Source organism: Callospermophilus lateralis, chromosome 10 (assembly GCF_048772815.1).
Source record: "Callospermophilus lateralis isolate mCalLat2 chromosome 10, mCalLat2.hap1, whole genome shotgun sequence".
NCBI classification, from domain to species: Eukaryota; Metazoa; Chordata; class Mammalia; order Rodentia; family Sciuridae; genus Callospermophilus; species Callospermophilus lateralis.
In genome coordinates, this window is record NC_135314.1 from 82,794,861 (window position 1) to 82,815,312 (window position 20,452).

The 20,452-nt window shown below is 38.9% G+C and overlaps 1 protein-coding gene across 1 annotated transcript in view; it reads left to right on the forward strand.

The window, feature by feature from the left end:
* Positions 1-20,452, forward strand: part of Mcf2l2 (MCF.2 cell line derived transforming sequence-like 2) — a 243,675-nt gene that overhangs the window by 33,764 nt on the left and 189,459 nt on the right. Inside the window, exon 3 of the mRNA XM_076867044.2 lies at positions 7,716-7,830. Within this exon, the coding sequence (XP_076723159.2) occupies positions 7,716-7,830 (115 nt within the window). The remainder of the gene's footprint in view (positions 1-7,715; positions 7,831-20,452) is intronic.

Genomic DNA, 20,452 nt, shown 5'->3' on the forward strand with positions numbered 1-20,452 from the left:
TCAGGTAAGCAGAGTGAATATTTTCCAGCTGCAGAATTTTCCAGGTTTCACGGAGCTCTGGAAAGAGCCAGAGGTCCCATCAACCAGGAAGGCTGTGGAGTGAGGATGTAGCCTTTTTCTCCATGAGACTCCAGTCAGCTCTTGTTTTGGCTGGTAGGGGAGCAGAGACTCACTGCCAGAAGCCTGACTTGTGGCCAGACTTGTGGCCAGATGGTTTCACCATCCAGAGGCTCCTTCCTTTCTTTCACCATGGTTTCTTCTAAGGTCAGAACCACCAGGGACCCCAGCCCCCCGGGCACCATCCAGTTCATGCATGGCAGACACCCTTCCTGTTCACAGGGAACTTGGGATATATCTAAATTTGGGGCTTTACTAGGAAACATAAGCAGGTTAGTATAGGACAAACATTCTAGACTTTGGATTGAGACTGTTCTGGATTCACATTCAACTAGTAGGTTATCATTTGTAAAATGGGTTATATTAAAGGAGAGTGCCCAGCATGATATCTGGCTATGAAAGACCTTAGCCCACAGGACTTTAAACTGCATAATATGATATCTGAAGGTACAAATTCCTGGTGTTGGATCATGGTTTAATGATATTAAGGCCATTATCTTTGTAATTCTCTTAATGTTTCCTTGTTTGTTAAATTTTAATCACAAATGGCTGTTGCTGCTTCAGACATCAATGCTGTGTCCAAAAGAGGAAGAATGAAAAGGAACAATGTTTGCTTTCTTTGTTCCTTTTGTCAAGATAGTAGGAACTCTTCCAGAAGCTTTTGACTAACTTTATGTTATATAGCCATTCCTAGCTGCAAGTGAATCTGAGAAGGCAAAAACTTGGTCTTCTAATTGCCATAATGGCTTGGGAAAGGGGGGCTGTGAAAAATTAGCCATTTATCAGTGTCTGCCATAATGCCTTTCTTTTAATTATGAGGAATTATTCTTTAATATTTCTTTTAATGGCTATTTCTCCCTTAGAATCATTGTACCTGAACCCTTCCTTCATAGTTGTTTCTGTTTTTGTTTTTTTTTGTGGGGGCGGGGGGTACTGGGGACTAAATCTAGCTATGCTTTACCGCTGAGCCATATCCTCAGCCCCTTACCAGCGACCAGCACTGACGAGATGAACTGGGTTTAAAAGAGCTAGCTGCAACATTAAACTAAGAAAACGGCCAAGAAATCATACAACACAGAGAAATAAGTTTTACAGATAGAGGGTGGGACTGCTCTGTGACCTCAAGAGTCCTCTTCCATGCTGGAAGGCAAGAGAGTGGGTGCACCCAGAGTCCCTTTATTTATAGGGAAAAGACAACAAAGGATTTTCTATAGAATATTCTACATCAAATAAGGCAGGGATAAGGTTTCAAGGGGGTTGCCCAATCCCATTGGGTAATGCTCAAGTCCAGAGTTGAAGCAAACTTCTTTACTGAGCAAAGTGAAGCAGGTGAAGGCCACTTGCTTGGCACAGCACATGGTGTGTGATGCCAGACCAACACCCCCTTACTCAAGGCTGAGAGGGGATGTTAAGCTCATGGATAGGCAGCTCCCACATCAGCCCTTTTTATTTTTTTTTTTTTAATTTTGAGGCAGTATCTTGCTAAGTTGCTGAGGGCCTCACCAAGTTGCTGAGGCTGACCTTGAATTGTGAACCTCCTGCTTCAGACTTCCATGTTGCTGGCATTACAGGTGTACCTGGCTTTATAGTAGCTTTAATTCTTTGAAAATAATGAATAATCAAAGCATAAAGCATTCTTAGGCTTGTGGAATCCCCACTGCCATGTAAAGAGGAAATAAAGGAAAGTAATTATAGCAAATTAGCATGTATTTCAACAATATGTATTTCAAAAGAAGTAATGAGGAAATAGTACTCCTGTACTTGGGTAACCAAAAAGATGTGACTGCTACAAATTCTGGTTGTAGAGTGGGTGATCAGACCATGTAGACATGCAGAGTGGTGTGACTCTAGCAGTTTTCTGAAAGATAAACATATGTCAAATTTAAATTCTGAACAAATGCTATCTTCCTTTAATTTATAGGGTAATTGCATCCCTGGAAAAGTCAGTATTAAAACCATTTTAGAATTCTTTATGATTATATGTAAAACAGAGTCTATATTCAGAGCATTATAAGTGGAGTCTTCACTTCCATTAAGTCTCTATCTAGTAAGACATTTAGGAATCAAAAAGTATGTGGACAATTCTTTGGGTTTTCTTTTGGGTACCAGGGATTGAACTCAGGGGTACTCAACCACTGAGCCACATCCCTAGCCCTATTTTGTATTTTATTTAGAGACAGGAGTTACTCACTGAGTTGCTTAGCACTTTGCCATTGCTGAGGCTGGCCTTGAACTCAAGATTTTCCTGTCTCAGCCTCCAGAGCCACTGGGATTACAGGCATGAGCCACTGTGCCAGGCTCAGTTCTTTGTTTTTTAATGGGCCATTTAGTATCCCAGGCTCTGGGATTTCCAAAGTGCACCCACCCCAAGAAGCCAGGTATGGACACTCCAGTAATCCCAGTGACTCAGGAGGCTGAATCAGGAGGATCACAAGCTCAAGGCCAGCCTGGGGAACTTAGCAAGACCCTGTCTCATAAAAAATTAAACAAGAACAACAACAATAAAAAGAGTTGGAGATGTAGCTTGGTGGTAGAGCTCTTCCCTAGCACATTCCAGGCCCTGGGTTCAATCCCCAGTACTGCTAAATAAATAAATAAGTAAATGAAACAAACTACCTCCCTGGGAATGGTTCTGTCATTTTTCCCAGCTGAAACCTGTTCCTTGGGGGAAGAGAAAGGGAAAATAAGTACTGGGGAGGCCAATAACAGTAGCTGCCAAACTCTGTCCTGGTATTTGGTCTTCACCACCCTCCTATAGAATGTCCCAGCATTCCTGACTCTCCACTCAGGCCCTCTCAGGAACCACTAGTGCCCCTAGCACTTACAAGTGTTTGCTGCAGTCAAGCTAGTTTTATTTCATTTAATGAACAGTTAAAAATCATACTAGAAAGCATGACATTTACTTTATTTAGGTTACCATTTTTACCAAAGAATTTGGGGTTCATTGCCTTCCTTGAATGGAACTTTGGAATAATCATTTTCTCCTTTCTTCCTTTCTTCTTTCCTTCCTCCCTCCTTCCCTTCCTTCCTTCCTTTTTTTCTCCTCCTCTTCCTACCCCTTTCACTCCTCTCCTCCCTCTCCTCCTCTTCTTCTAAATGGATTCAGTAATCGATCCTGGGGTATTATCATACAAATGCAGGTGTTAGATATCATTAAGGATAAATTAATCTTGGACTGGGGACATAGCACAGTGGTAGAGCACTTGCCTAGGATGCACAAGGCCGGGTTCAATCCTCAGCACTTCAAAAATAAGACAAAACAACCCTAAGAAAACTTTAAGAAGATAGTATTGATGTAGTTACACATAGAGATCCCAGATATGTGTGTACAAGTGAGAAATAAGAAGTCCTTCCTAGGACTGTGTAGTATTTACTCAGTTCTTACATAATATACATTTCACCTTAATAAAAATTAAGAAGAAATGCTTTAGAAATTTTATCAAAAAGTAACCCTGATACATTTACACAAAGACTGGTACAGGATTGTTCAAAACAGCATTATTTAAAAAAATTAGTTGTAAATGAACATTATTATTATTTTTTTATGGACATTTTATTTTTATTCATTTTTATGAGGAGCTGATGATGGAACCCAGCATCTCACATGTGCTAGGCAAGTGCTTTACCACTGAGTTACAACCCCAGCCCCAAACAGTATTATTCATTAATGCCCCAAAGTGAACGCAGCCCAAATGTCCACAGACTGATGAATGGCTAGAGAGTATGCTATGTCCTTAAGCAGGATATTATCCAGACAGGGGAATGAAGTATTGATATATCCTACAACCCAAATGAGTCTCAAAAATGTCACAAAAGCCAGATTATAGGAAGCCAAGTATCATGACTCCATTTGAATGAAATAGCCAGCAATGGTGAATCCGAAACAATGTTAAATTCAGGGGAATTGGGGTAGCATGACTGCAAATAGTCACCGAGGATCTTTTAGAGTAAGATGGAAATGTTCTAAATTGGATTATGGTCATGGTCGAACAACTCTGTAAATTTATTAAAACACATTGAGTTAATGTACTTAAAGCATCTGAATTTTATAAAGTAAGTCATTTAAAAAAGAAATGGCCTCTAGTAATGCTAGAGACATTGATGTCAAAGATGCACAGAGTTTGAAAAACATTATTTTAGGAAAGATGAGAATGAATAAAAACAACATTCTAGTTAATATGCATTTTAATTAGTATTGGATACATTTAAATTAATAAAATAAGCATTAACTTATAAATTAATTAAAAATAAGTCTTTTGATATTTTAGCTATTTTCAAAATAGATTTAAAATTGTAGGCTTTTAAAAAATATGTAAGCTTTTAATGGGAATCTCTTTATTCAGCAGTATACCCAAAAATTAAAATGAACATCCCTCCGTCAACATTTTCATAGTCTAAAAAATCAGAACTCTAAATTAAAATTTATGTTTTAAATATTATTATTTAAATATTCCAAAGCCCATCCACATCAATTCTGGAATTTTAATCTCGTCTGATCCTATGGTATTTCTCTTAAGGGTGAATTCTGATCTGCAACCAGATCTGAAGTTCCTGTCATTGGATAGGATGTTCTGTGGTAGTTCAGAGTCTATGGTGTGATATATTCATCTTTCTTCTCCTCTCAAAGGTCTCAAAAGGCTTATGGAAGGCTGAACACGATGACTGGTCTTATTTTTTTGCTGTCCAACCATTTCTTTGATCTTGCTCCATATATTCCAGACTGTCCAATGGATTTATAGTAAACTTCCAAGATGAAGGGAAATTTCTTGCTCATTATTAGCCTGAAATCCTGACTTTTTTTCATCTTAATAAACAAAAAACATGCTCCAAAATTGCCCATAAAATTCCTTCCTTTTTTAATTTTATTTTTTGTTTTTTCTCTTTTTTATTGTTTTTTAAAAATAAATTACAGCGGAATGCATTACAATTTTTATTTCACTTATACAGCACAATTTTTCTTATCTCTGGTTGTATATAAAGTATGTTGACACCAATTTGTGTCTTCATACGTGTATTTTGGGTAATAATGTCTATCACATTCCACCATCTTTTCTAATCCCCTGTTCTATCCCTTTCCCTCCCACCCCTCTGCCCTATCTAGACTTCATCTATTCCTCCCATGCTCCCCCTCCATACCCCACTATGAATCAGCCTCCTTATATCAGAGAAAACATTCAGCATTTGTTTTTTGGGGATTGGCTAACTTCACTTAGCATTATCTTCTCCAGTACCATCCATTTATCTGCAAATGCCATGATTTTATTCTCTTTTATTGCTGAGTAAAATTCCATCGTGTATATGTGCCACATTTTTTTTTTTTTTATCCATAAAATTCTTTCCTTTAGAGATCTTCTTTTCCAGTGGTACCCTAATGCCATCCATCCCCAGGCATGTGCTGAAGTCTTTTTCTCCCCTTGCATTACCAGGTTTTCTCGCAAGGTGGCACTAAATGCCTTGTTTGGTGGTCAGGGCTTCTGTGTAGGCTCGATTTTGTTTCCTGAGTGCTGGAGCCTCTTCAAATGAGTGTTCAATAGCAAGTAGTGTTCACAATTAATCAGGGGCTTCTCTGGTGTTCAGAAGAAGAAAACTCCACCTACCTTTCACTATTTAGGTGGAAAAAGCTTTATTTCAGCCAACTATAAAAGATTTAGAAACTATGAAAGAGCTAGGAATGCAGCTCTGTAGACTTGCCTGGTATTTGTGAGGCCCTGGGTTCTACCCCAGCACCTAAAAAAAAAAAAAAAAAAAAAAAAAGAAAGAAAGAAAAATTAAATAGCACAATTGAATCATATCCTAATGAATATTTTAGTTTGTTTGGTTTAGTGCAGTATTAAAGTGCATCTACGTTTAGCCATAGTAGAGATACAAATGCTCTTAAACTCTTATGCCTTTGAAACTTCCTTAGTTGTGAAACTGCCAATAGGAAGAATAGTTAAGTAAAAGCTGATGACATCCTATTCTGTCAGTGTAGTGAGGTAGTTCAGTGTCTTTGTGAAGCCTCTACAAACATGTAATCCCAGGCTTTGCTTTGGGAGGTTTAAATAAACATATGGGAATAATGAAGAGGTACCTCCTGGAAAAGGATGCCAGACAAATCTCACACGATGTCAAGGTGCTTTCCTTGGATGACAAGGATGTCAAAGTGACCTCCATCCCTAGTGACTGGTTTCTGAGAGCCACATCCATAACATCTACAAGAGACTCAGGGAGAAAAATCACACTGCTGACTTCTGCTTTGCCAGGCAGCACACTCCTCTTCACACACATTTACCTGAGAAGTCAGATTATAAGTAGAAGGTGCTGAGCAGGTGAGAGAGACTGCAGGAGAGTGAGCTGGATGATAGTACCTGGGTGTCATCAATGAGGTTGGCCATGTGGCTTGGATCCTCATGGTGGGGTCTCCACCCTGCTCTCCTTAGAATTGTATTGGCAGTACATGGTCTCTGCTTCTCTGACTTTCCCTCTTCTGTAGTCATGGTGTTCCTGTGAGTTCATTATGGTTTCCGAGGAACCTGCCACACAGTTTGGGAACTATGAGACTAGAACCTGGTCATGTGGCCACATGTAGCTGCAAGGAGATCAGGAATACAATCTATTTAGTTTAACCTGGTATTGTCTGCACGTCTGAATTAGATGTCAATTTCTATAATTTTGTTCTCATAGGAATGTCTTATATCCTTATTTATAAGTTCTTCAAGCACGGATGCTTATTGCCTCCTTATAATAATAAGGATGATGATAATAAGAGTTCCAACAAGTCACCATTCATTGAGCACTAATGTGTAATAAGCACTCTACTAAGGCACTTTTCATTTGTGTTTACACTTATATTACTTGGACCTGTATCAAAAGCTTCCTAAACACATATAATAGGAACAATATATTTGGGATGTATATAGGAAGTATACATGGAACAAGTATCCATAGAGAGCAACGTATGTATGTGTCTTGTTCAAAATCATATAGTAATTAAGTGGCAAAGTAGGATTTGAGATAGGCTGTCCGATTTTAGAGTTCTGTTAACCACAAGCAATATTACCTTTGATATTTACTGGCTATAAAAATGAAGAGCAATGTGATGTGTTCATGTTGGCATTATTCCCTGTTCTACATCATCAATATTACCTTTTCTACATATAGTATCTTCAAAGGATTCAAAGTTGAATTTTTATGGTGCTGCTGAGCAAGCACGAAGGGGAAGAGAGACCTACTTGAAATAGTTCAGTGTTGCCAGGCCTGATGGTGCACACCTATAATCCCAGCAGCTTGAGAGGCTGAGGCAAGAGGATTGCAAGTTCAAAGCCAGCCTCAGCAACTTATCGAGGCCCTAAGCAACTCAGCAAGACTCTGTCTCAAAATAAAATACAAAAAAAGGCTGGGGATGTGGCTCAGTGGCTAAGTAACCCTGGGTTCAATTCCTGAACCACCCCCCAAAAAATAGTTCAGTGTTAATTTCTTCCAAATTCCAGTCTGAGATAACATAGGTAGAAAGGTGGAGGCCAACATTATCTCTCCTGATTTGATATGATGTCTCTGATTTGCAGAGGAGTGACATGAACACTTTTTGCTAATGTCTTGACCACTCATTTTTGTTTCAGGAGGCCGAGGGAAGGATGGTGCCCCCATCATCACTTTTCCAGAGTTTGTGGGGTTTAAACACATCCCAGAGGAAGACTTCTTGAATGTCATGACCTACCTGACTAGTATCCCCAGGTGAGCTGAACATGGTGTTCTGCTACTTTCTCAGTCATGGGCCTTGCTCCACATTTGCCATGTGGCAGTCCTGGATTGAGGTGGAGCCTTCCAACAGCACAGTTTGCATTGGCATGTAACTAGGCCAATATCTCTGTTGTTCTTAGGAACAACAGATGTGGAAAGAAATTAGAAAATATTGGCAAGTGGGGCACAGTGGTACATGTGTGTAATCCCAGTGGCTTGGGAGGCTGATGCAGGAGGATCACAGTTCAAAGCCAGCCTCAGCAATTTAGCAAGGCCCTAAGCACCTTAGAAAGACCCTATATCTAAATTAAATTATAAAAAGGGCTGGGGATGTGGATCAGAGGTTAAGTGCTCCTGGGTTCAATCCCTGGCACAAAAAAAGAAAAAGAAAAAAAGAGAAACAGAAAAGAAAAGAAATAAAGAAAAAGAAAGATGAACAGGTATTAGTGTTGACTGTGCTGCCTGTGGGCAGTCCTTAAAAACCACTGTTGAATGAATGAAAAACTGATGAATCTGCCCATGCTCCCTGGGTGGATTCAGGCCCTCTGCTCCAGCCGAGGGTTATTCTAGCTTTCTGGATCACATTGCTGGGACACATGACCATTGCTGAAGGAGCACAAACCATGTCAAGGAGCTATTTAATTTTTCTTTCCTAAATAAGAACATTAGGGCAAAATTGATCACTGTCATTGTCTGATGATGAAACTAAGTCATAAAGCAAGGAAACAAAAAAGACAGTGATAAAAACTGTTCTCAGTTCATGACAGAAATGTTTTCTGGCATCTGCTACTTCTGCCTCCTCCTGCCCGGGTCTCACATTTGGGCCTCCCATGTACCCAAGTCTTTAAGGGAGAGGGTTGGGAGGGAGCTCATATTGATCGCTGCATTTCACAGAGGCGCAGCTGGGAATGAGGTCTAAGACCTGATTCTAGACAACGTTGGGTGCCCTGTCCTGCATGGCCGGCCTGGCCAGGAAAGGCCCTGCCCTCCTGGGATTTATTGCTGTGACATCATCCTTTACTTAATGAGGGTTGTTAAGAATTTACACAACAGACATGTATGTGCTCTTGCGCTGGCTTCCCATCTGCCTTATATGATTTAGGGGTAAACACCAGCTTTGTGACTGGAGGGCCATCTGGAGTCTGATCCCACCATGGAGAGTACAATGTTGATTGATTTAATGAAACCCACTCTCAAAGGGCTTTTTCTTTGTTCTCTTTTATCCATCTTTCTTCTTCAGAGGTGGTGATGGATTTATTTTTAATATACTTCTTCAAAGTTCAATACTTAAATTGCACTTCACCATTTCATCCTTCACCCTGAATTAATGCAGACATAAGAGTGTTTGAGGACATCCTTTATTGCTTGGAGAGAAGGTGTCACATAGCCTCTGGGCTTCACTCACCTTGGTTCACAGTGAGGAACCCCCTCCCTCTCCCTCTCCCTCCCCCAACAGCCTGATTCCTCCACATTCATGGCCCTCAGCTCTGACCTCATCTCTTCAGAACATGTCTCTTCTGATTCATTTCTGCTCTCATAGAACTCTTTTATCTTTATTTCCACAGAATCTGAGCTTCTGCCTGTAGAACACCGTAGTCAGTGGAAATTATTTCTACATCTCCCATGAGACTGTAAACTTTTCAAGAGTGGGATCAGTGCCTTTTTTGCTTTGTTTTCATGTTTGATCTTCAGCCCTCGAACAGTGTCTGACACATGATAGCTTCTGGAGTAGTGTTGGTGGGATTTCCAGCTTTGACAATGACTCATTCCAAACAGAAGGCGTTGGATGTTTCATAGCAGCTCAATTCACAATAGCTAAACTGTGAAAGTAACCTAGAAGCCCTTCAACCTTCAACTGATGAATGGATAAAGCTATATATATATATATATATCACAGCTATATATATATCAGCTTTAAAAGAGAATAAAATTATGGCATTTGCATATCATGCTAAGCAAAGTAAGCCAGTTCTAAAAAACCAAAGGCCAAATGTTCTCCCTTATAAGTGGATGCTGATCCATAATGGGTGTGTGTGAGGGGGAGAATGGAGGAACTTAGATTGGGCAAAGAGGATTGGAGCAGGAAAGATGGTAGAATGAGATATATACCCTAGGTACGTATATGTCTGTACATATGGTGCAACTCCACATCGTGTACAAACAGAGAAATAAAAAATTGCACTCCATTTGTATAATGAATCAAAATACATTTTGCTGTCATGTATAACTAATTAGAACAAATTTTTAAAAGGAGAGGAAAAAAAAGAAGGTGTTGGCTGTATGGTCAAAGGGGCACCCTGACTCCTCACTCCTGCCTTCACCTCCCAGGGATTTAGGGAATTAAACTTGGACTTCCTCTTGGACCCAGTTACATTTCAGGACAATGACTCATCCTTTTAGCAACTTCTCCTATGATGTGAGCAGTAAGAATGAGGGTGGCCAGCGATGTGGGCACTGGGTAAAAGGGCTCCCCACTCTCCTTTTTTGGACTCACCCTCCGATTTTCCTAATTCCCTAGGTATATCCAGTGCTAAACTGAATGGGTAAAATTGGTCTTGTACTTGCCACCTTTTGCAAATCATGCCGAGGACAGCAAGTTAGTGCCATCTGAACCCAGGTAGAGAGAAGCAAGGAGGGTTGTAACTGCCTCCTTGCAGAGGTAGAAGAGGTGACCGAGTAAGGGGCTACTGTTTTTGCCTCACTTCTTTTTTCTGCTTTGTGCTCCGTGTATAATTTCTTGTAAACGAGGACTATTATTTCCTAGAATGTTGTCTCTTGAGAGAGTAGCCATCAGACCAGTTTTGCCTCTGTCTCTTTCCTGGCTCTTGCTCACTCCTGTTTGAGGCCCCACCTCTTGTTCCTTTCAACATAAAGCAGAGACATAGGGAAGAAGGCCTGAAAGGAGAATTTGACTCAAACGTTGATTTCCATTTTATGGTTCAGGCTCCAGAGAATGAAACCGCTCTCCTTGGTTTTATGACTCCTATTTATCATGATTTGCATCTTCCTGGTGGTTGCCTAGTTACCAGGTAGCAGAGCCCTTCCCAGGTTGCAAAATATTTATAGGCAGTTGACAGAGGACTCATGGTATTGAACGGGAAAGTGGATACAGTAGAATAGGAAAGTGGCAATGTACTCAGGGCAGGGACAGGGTCTCTGTGCCTGAAGTTATCAAGGATCTCCCACTGTGGCTGGCATGGAGAATGTGGAAAGGCTACACCGGGTCTCTACTGCATGCCCAGGGTGTAGAGAGCTATGTGTGGTTTTATAAAAAACCAAAAGACCATGAGACAATGCCTTCAGCCTTAGGAAACTCATCACATAACCTTGTAGTCATGATGTTTTGTAAAATTGTAATTAAGGTAGTATAGAAACTCAGAAGACAGAAAAAAAATCTCTTAAGATAGAAATTCAGAAGACAGAAAAAGTCTCTTTAGACTAAACAGTGAAAACTTCAGGAATGAAATGTCCTTGAAGGATGGAATGATCTCCACAGGTAGATACAGAGGGCAAATTCCAAAAAGAGAATGGGTCTAAAAGACTTGGATACAGACCAAACCTGGACTAAAACCCAGATCCTAGCTGGGCATGTGGTGCACTCCTGTAATCTCAGTGAGCAGGAGGCTGAGACAGGAGGATTGTACATTTAAAGCCAGCCTCCACAACTTGGTGAGACACTCTTAAGAGGGCTGGGGATATATAGCTCAGGGTTAAGTCTCCCCTGGGTTCAACCCCAGTGGGTGAGGGGAAGAAATCCAAATCCTACTGCTTACTAACTGTAATCTGGGACAAGTGACTTACCTTGTATTTCTGTCTCCCTTGGATTTTGAAGTTTGAAAAGCATTATGGGGGGAATTACAGCCCACCAAAGTTGACTGGAACAGAGTGATGAGGCTCCTTCTTCCATAGGAGTGAGACATTAGAGCCAAGAAGACAGCCGGGAACAGATTGGGCAAGGCCTTTACCACCAAGTTGAGAAACTGAGGCACAGGAGCAAGAAAAGGCCTTTGGAGGGTCCAGGAAGGGAGCCGTGAGCAGACTGGTTTGGTGGTGCTGTTCAGAATGGGCCAGAGGGAGCAAGGACAAGGAGGCAGGGAGGACAACTAGGGGCGTCTACATGGGGATAGGTGCAGAATGGAAGGTGGTGACCAGAAGACTGGCTTGAAAGGGGTGACAGGAAAGGTGGGTACTGGTGAGAGGGACGTGGTGGATGAGGGAGAGAAGCTCTAGCAGGAGTCCTGCAGTTGCATCTGTTGCCTTTACATGTTTGGGTGAGTGGAATTGAGGCCTCATTTGGGTTTTGATGGTTTCACCGTGTTTTGTTTTACTGATATTTCTGGCTCTCCCTTATCAAAGTCATCCTAGGACAATGGTTCTCAACTTTGGCTGCATGTTAGGATCACCTGGGTTTTGTTTTAAAACTCCAGATTCCCAGACCAGAATTCAGAACAATTAAATCATGCTTTCTGGATTTAGGCCATTCCCCTGCACAGCCAGGGTGAGGATCATTGGGCTTGGTGAGGAGAAGCTGTGGTGATATGGAACAGGCATTCAAAATGTGTGGAGAAGAAAACTTGGAATCAGACTTAGCTTCTGGATAAGGTGGGGTAGTGGAGAATGTGGGGAACCACTACAACTGTGTACCAAAGTGAACCTTTCTTCTTACAAGTTGGTTGTCTCAGGTATTTTGTTACAGTAACTAAAAGCTCACTAACAAGCAAGATAGTGCCACTTAAGAATATGGGGCCTGGGACTACATCTGTAGCCAGGTTGTTTGAAAAAATTGGAAACACATTCTGAACCACAGCAATAGTAACTATTTTAAATCACATTTGTTTGTCCCCAAATCAGCATTAGTATAATTTAAGTAGGGGTTTTTATTGCTCTTTCTCTATTCAGTGTCCTTGTTTTATTCACAGTTCTAAGTTCATTATTAGGAATTAGATCAATTACTTTTGTTAGACAGTACAAGAGTCATATTTCTTTACATTGTTAATTTTATTATTGGCCATTTCAAATTTCTATTGCTGTGACAAAATACCAGAAGTAAACCATTTATAAGGAGGAAGGCTTTATTTTGGCTCATTGTTTCAGAGATTTCAGTCCATAGTTGCTTGACCATGTAACTTTGGGATTGTGGCAAGGCAGTACATCATGGCAGGGAGCACATGGAAGACAGAAGAGATTTCACCTCACTGCTGAGAAAGAAAGAGTAAAGGCCCAGAGGTCCAATATCTCCCTCCAGGGCACAACCCCTGTGACCTAACTTCCTTCCACTAGGTCTCAGCTCCTGTAGATTCTACCATCTCCCAATAAGGCCTCAGGCCAGTGACTGAGCCTCTGACTGACTGGGCCTCTGGGGGACATTTAAGATCCAAACCATAACATTGGCTATTTCACAAGGACTTTTTCTATAATGAATCTGTTCATGGACCTATTTAAGCTAGAACAATTTTCCTTCATGTGTTTTCCTCACATAAAGTATGATGAATAATCTTTGGGATGAATCTCACACTCTTTTATGACAGGTGGCCTAGAATGTGGTCTGATATTTGTTCTTTAGCAAAGGCTAGGAGATAAGTGCTACTATTTGACCTGTGAGTTATACTAAGACTTGCTCCTTTGTATTGAAAGACTGCATGGGATTATAACACCTTCTCAGCTTTAGAAACCATTCTCACTAGAGAAGTAATTCCAGTTTGGGCCTCTTACCATAATGAACGCATGGAAAAGCCCCTGTTTTTAAGTCATTTTGAATAGTGCTAATGGGCAAAAGTGCTGCTTTGATTGAATGGCTAGGGTGAAGTATGTTTTTCCTGGGACAGGCTGTGAAACTGTACTCTGAAAAGTTGGGGAGACTGATTCATTAGAGAACTAAGGATAGAGGTCTAGAGAGGGTCATCTTGTTGGACTGCTGCATAGCCCAAAGTGGGTAGATTTGCTTAGCAGCCTCAGAAAGGATGCCTGGGAGGCCAGACTTAAGTACCTGACTGAGGCTTGAATTAGAGAGCACCCCATGGGTCTATAATGAATAAATGCCATTGGCAACCGAGAATTTGAGTAAATTGCATAAAGGGCAGAAACAAATGTAATATGCTAGGTTTCTGTCCTAGCAGAAAGAGCTTGGGGTCTTCACCTACTGTTCCTAGTAGAATAACCTGTGTGCATACGGTAGTTTTCTTTGTTCATTTTGCAGGCGATTGTGTTTAGAAGACCTTCACCGCATCCTGCCTTTGAGTCACCAGTCCTATTGGGATAGAAATCTACTTTCCCCTTTCTGACATGTTTCATTTAGGCTTCTTTAGAAATTCAAAGCTCAACCTTTTCCTTGAATTTGTGGGTGCTGACGATCGTGAGTATCTGGGATTTGGTCTTAGTATCAGTTATGAACATAATAGCTATGTTCCATAACAATCAGCCTCCTCTCCTGTGAGAAGTTATGATGATGAGGTGGTCTGAGGAATTGAGATGCATCTGAGAAAGATATTAAGTGAGTTATTAGCAATAAAACTGTGCAGTGTTGCTTTTTTAAAAATCAAGTTTTGGATGGAGAGTAGATACCTCTGCACATACCCTATACCAGTTACTGAATGGTCAATAAAATGTCCCAAGACTGTGAGCCAGAGAGACTAGATCTTTTACTGTGTGTTAGCTTACAGTACTTGTTTACTTATTTATTAGTTATTATATGTTTTTACTACTTATTATTTATTATCATTATGGAGTCCCAAGAATAATGGGGAAGGAAGATATTTGTACCATTGTTGCAGATAGTCCACACATTTATTAAAGGGACCAGTACATTACCACAAGCACCTTTCTGATTGAATTATCTTTACACACTTCACTGGAATGATAAACATTACATTGATTTAGTAAAGATGTACATTTGGTGCTATTGATCAGAGTAGTCTAGATCAAAGGTCAACAGACTTTTCCTGTACCAAATGAGAGAGTAAATATCAGGGTTTCTGATTCAGGAAGTCTTGGGTGTGGCCAAATAACTTGCATTTCTAACACATTCCCAGGAGATGTTGCTGGACTGGGGAACCACATTTGTAGAACTACTGATGTAGTTTAATATCACCTACAAAAGTGGATATAGGCAGAAAGAAGGAAAGACCCGTGTAATGCACAAGCTGCTAAAGGACGAAGTTTAGGTTTGAGATGAGGACTTGGATTTTCTGGTTCCAGTCTCAATGCTACTCCACTGCATCACGAAGCTTTCAGATGATCTGATGGTGATTCTCTCTGTGATACTAACTTGCATTATGTCTGTATTTCTTGATTTATCAACTTTACACAATATCTTGAGATCGAAAAATGCGCTTTCTAAAATATGATGCTTTCTTTCTCCTCTTACCCACTTATCCCTGATTTTTGTTAGTTATATTATTAGTTTTACCATTAAAATTTAAACCTCTTCTTCATGATCCATTTACCTTAGACGGTATCTACTGATTTTCAACTGTGTATTTCCATTTTGTTGTATGCACATTTTCCAAGTTCTTACGTAGCATTTTTTTTCACTGCAAAGATTTATAATGTATTTACATTATTCTACAGATGGATTTTTCTTTGACCATAGATTAATTCCTTTTTTTGCCCCAGTACTGAAGATTGAACCCAGAGCCTATGTATGCTAGACAAACACACTACCACTAATCTATACCTTCAGCCCTTTTACAACTTTTAAACTTTCAAAGTTACTCTAAGTTGCCCAATCTGGCCTTGAACTTGTGATTCTGCTGCCTCAGCCTCCTAAATTGCTGAGATTATAGGTGTGCTCCACCCCACCCGGCTAATCAGTTGATTCTGAATAACCCATATCGGTAAAATGCATTTATACACATTATCTGATGTACATGTGTGTACCTCTTGAGAGAGCGGTAATTCAGTGTCATTGAACCTATGTCACTCATGGAGGATGCTACCAATGTTCAGGTAAAATGGATTCTCTTTTCTTAGGCTTTATCAGTTGCTCAAACTCATGCCATAATTTATTTCATTTCAGATTCAGTCTGACTTTCCTAGGTGCCTTTTCCCCTGGCATTTCTAGTAGCCTTTCTTTTTTCCTTATCTATAGAAGTAGCACGTGTGTTCATTACAGTATTACTTACTATAGGATTTGTGTGGTGTATTACTTTCTTCTTGAAGACATTCTTTTTTTAAAAAAGTATATATATATATATAGGTCAATGGACCTTTATTTTATTTGTTTATACATGGTGCTGAGAATTGAACTCAGTGCCTCACACATTCTAAGCAAGTGCTCTGCCACAGAACCACAACCCAGCCCTTGATGTATTTACATTATTATAATGTCCAATCTGTTCTTATAATTCAGGATGGCTGGTTTCTAGACCTGTGGCAAGTTTTTCACCTAGGATTACTTTTTTATTCATTCTGGTAAGGTCCTTTCTTTTGTAATTCCATTTTATTGAAATATTTTTAGTTTATTTCTTTTTTAGAAAGGGCATATGGTTAAGATGCAGTTAACAAGATCTTGAATGTCTGAAAAAGGCTACATTCTGTCCTCACACTTGACAGCAATCTGGTCGGTATGGAAATTTTTATGTAAAATATCACCAATCCATTGACTGGTAGCATCTGATGTTACTGATAACAAGGTGGATCTTTCTCACAAAGATCTGAGTCTCATTCCTACATACATAAGCTGTTTCTTTCTCCCCATGGGAAGCTTTTAGAATTTTGTTTTTATGCTTTATAAGTTTGCAATTCCAAGTCTTTTCCTTCTTTCTCATAAGCCTTCAACCCAGATTCAATTCTCTCTAGGTTTAGATTATATTTTTTCTCTTTGGTTATTTCTTCCCTCCAACAATACACACACACACACACACACACACACACACACACTCACACACCCCTGTGTGTGTGTGTGTGTGTGTGTATCCAGTCTAGTATATATAGATAAAAATATATATATACATATATAGTCATTTGTTTATATTCTTGCTTTTTTTAAAAAAAAATCTTTATTTATTTATGTGGTGCTGAGGATTGAACCCAGTGCCTCACACGTGCGAGGCAGATGCTCTACCACTGAGCCACAGCCACAGCCCAATATTCTTACCTGTATTGATTGCCTTTTTGAGCTTTATTTTCCTCTGAGTTTCTAAAAGCTCTTCATGTGCTACAGACATCAACCTGTTGTTTGTGATGCCTGTCACATGTATTTTTCTCTCACTTTTTACTTTGCTTAGGGATATATTTTGTCCTGTGAAATGTTTGTCATCAAATGTGTCATTTTTTTTCTTTGATTACGTCTGGAATTTGAGTAATTGTCAGAAAGTTCCCACACTGAGGTGGTGCAGTAATTCATCCATGCTTTCATGTGTCTTCGAGTACTTGCTTTTTCTGCAGTTAGCTCTGGTGCACTTGGTTATTTCTGTGTGTGTGGTATGGAGCATAATGCTGAGTGTATGTATTTTTTTCTAAATGGCTATTAAGTTACTAGAGCATCATTAACTTAAAAATCCTTACCTCAGTGATTCAAGAATCAATTGGTCTGTCTATTCATGAGTAATTTCAATTATAAAGGATTTAATTATGTTTAATATCTGATAGGATTAATTGGCCCCTCCCCACCCCCTTAAGCTTTAGTTTTCCAGTGTTTCCCTCATTGTCCTTTCTTGTTTTCTATGTGTACAGTTCCATTTAAAAAAAAAAGAAGAAGAAGAAGAAAAAGAAAAAGAAGAAAGAAGGAAACATCTTGTTGGTCTTGTCATTGTTAAATTTATATATTAACTTGGGGAAAGAGTGACATCTTTCTGGTGTTAGAATTGCCCTATCAAGAAGAAATGTCTTCCCGTTTGTTCAAATCCACTTTTGTATCTTCCAGGAGTATGTAAAATTTTTCCTGGCATAGTTTTGTACATTTATTGTTAAGTTTAATTTTAATTATTATATATTTTGTTACTATTAGAAATAGGATCTCTCTACCATTATGTCCTTGAACTAACAATTCTATTTTTTCTGCCATGTTAGGTTTAGATGTCAATCTCATATATGCTTCATAAATAGTATCTTAAAGTTATTTTTTTTTCATTTTTTTTAAAGATCTGAAATAATGTTTTGTGGTCCCTGGTGAGTCCCTGGTGATCAGGTAGAATTCCCCTGTGAAACCTTCTGGGCCTTGATGACGTTCCTCTAAATTGAAACTGTTTAAGCATTACATTTCTGATGAGGTCCATTTTGGTAAACAGTACTTTTTTTAAAGGAAATTATTTATGTCTAGAGTTTCAAACTTATTTGCATAGAGGTCTGTAAAGGACTTTCTTGGGAATTTTGAATTTCTTGTTTTTCAGTTCCCCTTGTCATTTCTTATTTTGTATACCAGTGCTTTGGTCCCTCTCTTCCCTCTCCTACTCTCTTCTCTCTCTTGTCCTCCTTTCTCAATCTCCATCCTCTTTTTCCTTATTAAGTTATCTAGAAGGTTGTTTTGCAAATTTAAAGATATGGGAATATGATTTGTTAATTAGACTTACTGATTTTTCTATTCTCTATTAATTTCTGTTTTTAGTCTTTTTTTTTTTTTTTTCCAGAGGAGGTGGTACCTGGGATTGAACTCAGGGGCAGTCAACCACTGAGGTATATTCCCCAGACCTGTTTTTATTTAGAATCGGTCTCACTAAGTTGCTTAGAGAGAGAGAGAATTTTTAATATTTATTTTTTAGTTTTCGGCGGACACAACATCTTTCTTTGTATGTAGTGCTGAGGATCGAACCCGGGCCGCACACATGCCAGGCGAGCGCACTACCACTTGAGCCACATCCCCAGCCCCACGTTTTTATTCTTTATTGATGTGTTTAAGGTTTAAATTTTCTCTGCTTGCTGCTTTAAATCTGCTCTTACATAAATTCTGATATTTAGAGCTTTTGTTATCATTCTATTTTAGAGATGCTAAGATTTTGCTTTGTCTTGCTGAAGAGTTGTCTAATAGAAGTCTTTTAAACTTCAAGTGTTTTCAAGTGATTATTTTCTGTGAAGGTTCCATGTGTATTTTAGATAAAGATGAATCTTTTATTATGAGGATGTAAAGCATAATATATTCATTAGATCTTCCTTGTGTTAAGTCTTTTACAACCTTATTGATACCTATTTGCTCTGTTTTTCACTGAAAGTGGTATATTAAAATCTCCTATTTAAACTATGCTTCTATATGTCTCCTTGTACCTCTTATAGTTTTGCCTTAAAAAGTTGGTTATTATGTCATTTGATATATAGGTATTCTAGCTGTTATATTATCATTATAAACTGTGGTTGTTAGCTTTGAAAGTGTTTTTGTTGTGTTTAATACTTTATGGCTTGAAATTTTATTTAATATCAAGACCAAAACCTCTTGCTATTGTTTTTATTTGCTGGGGTTTGAACCCAGGCCCTTGTACATGGTAGGCAGGCACTGTACCTCTAAGGTACATTCCCAGCCCTCTGAATTACTTGTTCTTTGGATCTTTCTATTGTATGTTGTAGTTCTTACTTTGTGAGTTAAATTAAAAATCTCTTTCTTATAACAAGTGAGTTAAACCCTTGCATATTTATTGATATAACAGATACATTTGGCCTCAATTTTGTCATTCTTTTATGACTACTAAATATGTTATTATTACTACATTTCTATATACTTTTTTCCTTTTTTTTTTTTACCTTTAACTTCTTTTGGTGTTTAAGGAGATTCAAAATTTTGTCCTTGTATTTAAACGTTTTTAAATGCCCTTCCTCTCTATTTTTAAATTCAACTTTACCTATCTGGTTTTTCAGGTTCAGTAATATTCTTTGACTTCCACCTGTTGCCTGTGCAATAATCAATGAACTTATTTTTTTCTCTTCTTCTGGCCTTTCCCCTCCAATCTTTTAACTTACATGATTTGTGTTTATTATTCTTCTGTCACATTTGGCATCAGACCTGCCATTATATTAAATTGATAATGTTGCTAATGTTTCTTCAAGCTGTCTCTGTTGGATGAAGTTTGGCTTCTAATAGATTCTTCAAAAAGGGCTCAGAGGCACAAAATTCCTGGATTTTCTGCATATTATAACTTTTTCTATTACCCCAACACTTGAAGGCCAAATTCATCTATTGGGATATAAAATTCTTGATTCAGACTTTGTGTGTTGTTCTGGAATGTTGTCCTATCCTTGCCATAATTTATATGTTGCTTTGAGAAGCACTATGCCTGTTTTTCTTATTCTGGTAAATTATTTCATCGTTTACCTGGAGGTGCCCAGGATAGGCCTAACAATTTTACTTAGACGCATAGCAGAGTTGGTCAATTCAGGTTGACTTTCCCTTAGACTTGCTAGATCAGGTATGAGTAGATTTTGTTTGGGGAAAGTTTTCTTGGATTGGATTTTTAACTATTATTTCTGTATCATTGTTTTATTTTAGTTTTTTAGGGAACCCAAGTATATGTCTATTGGCTCTTTTTTGTCTTGCTTCCATTTGAACCACTTTATTTCTGATCCTTTTTACCTTTTCATTTCATTATCTTGTTCTTTTCTTTTCTTTCTTTCTGATACTAGGGCTTGAACCCAGGAGTCCTTTATCACTGAAACACATTGCCAGCCCTTTATTTTTTTTATTTTGAGACAGTGT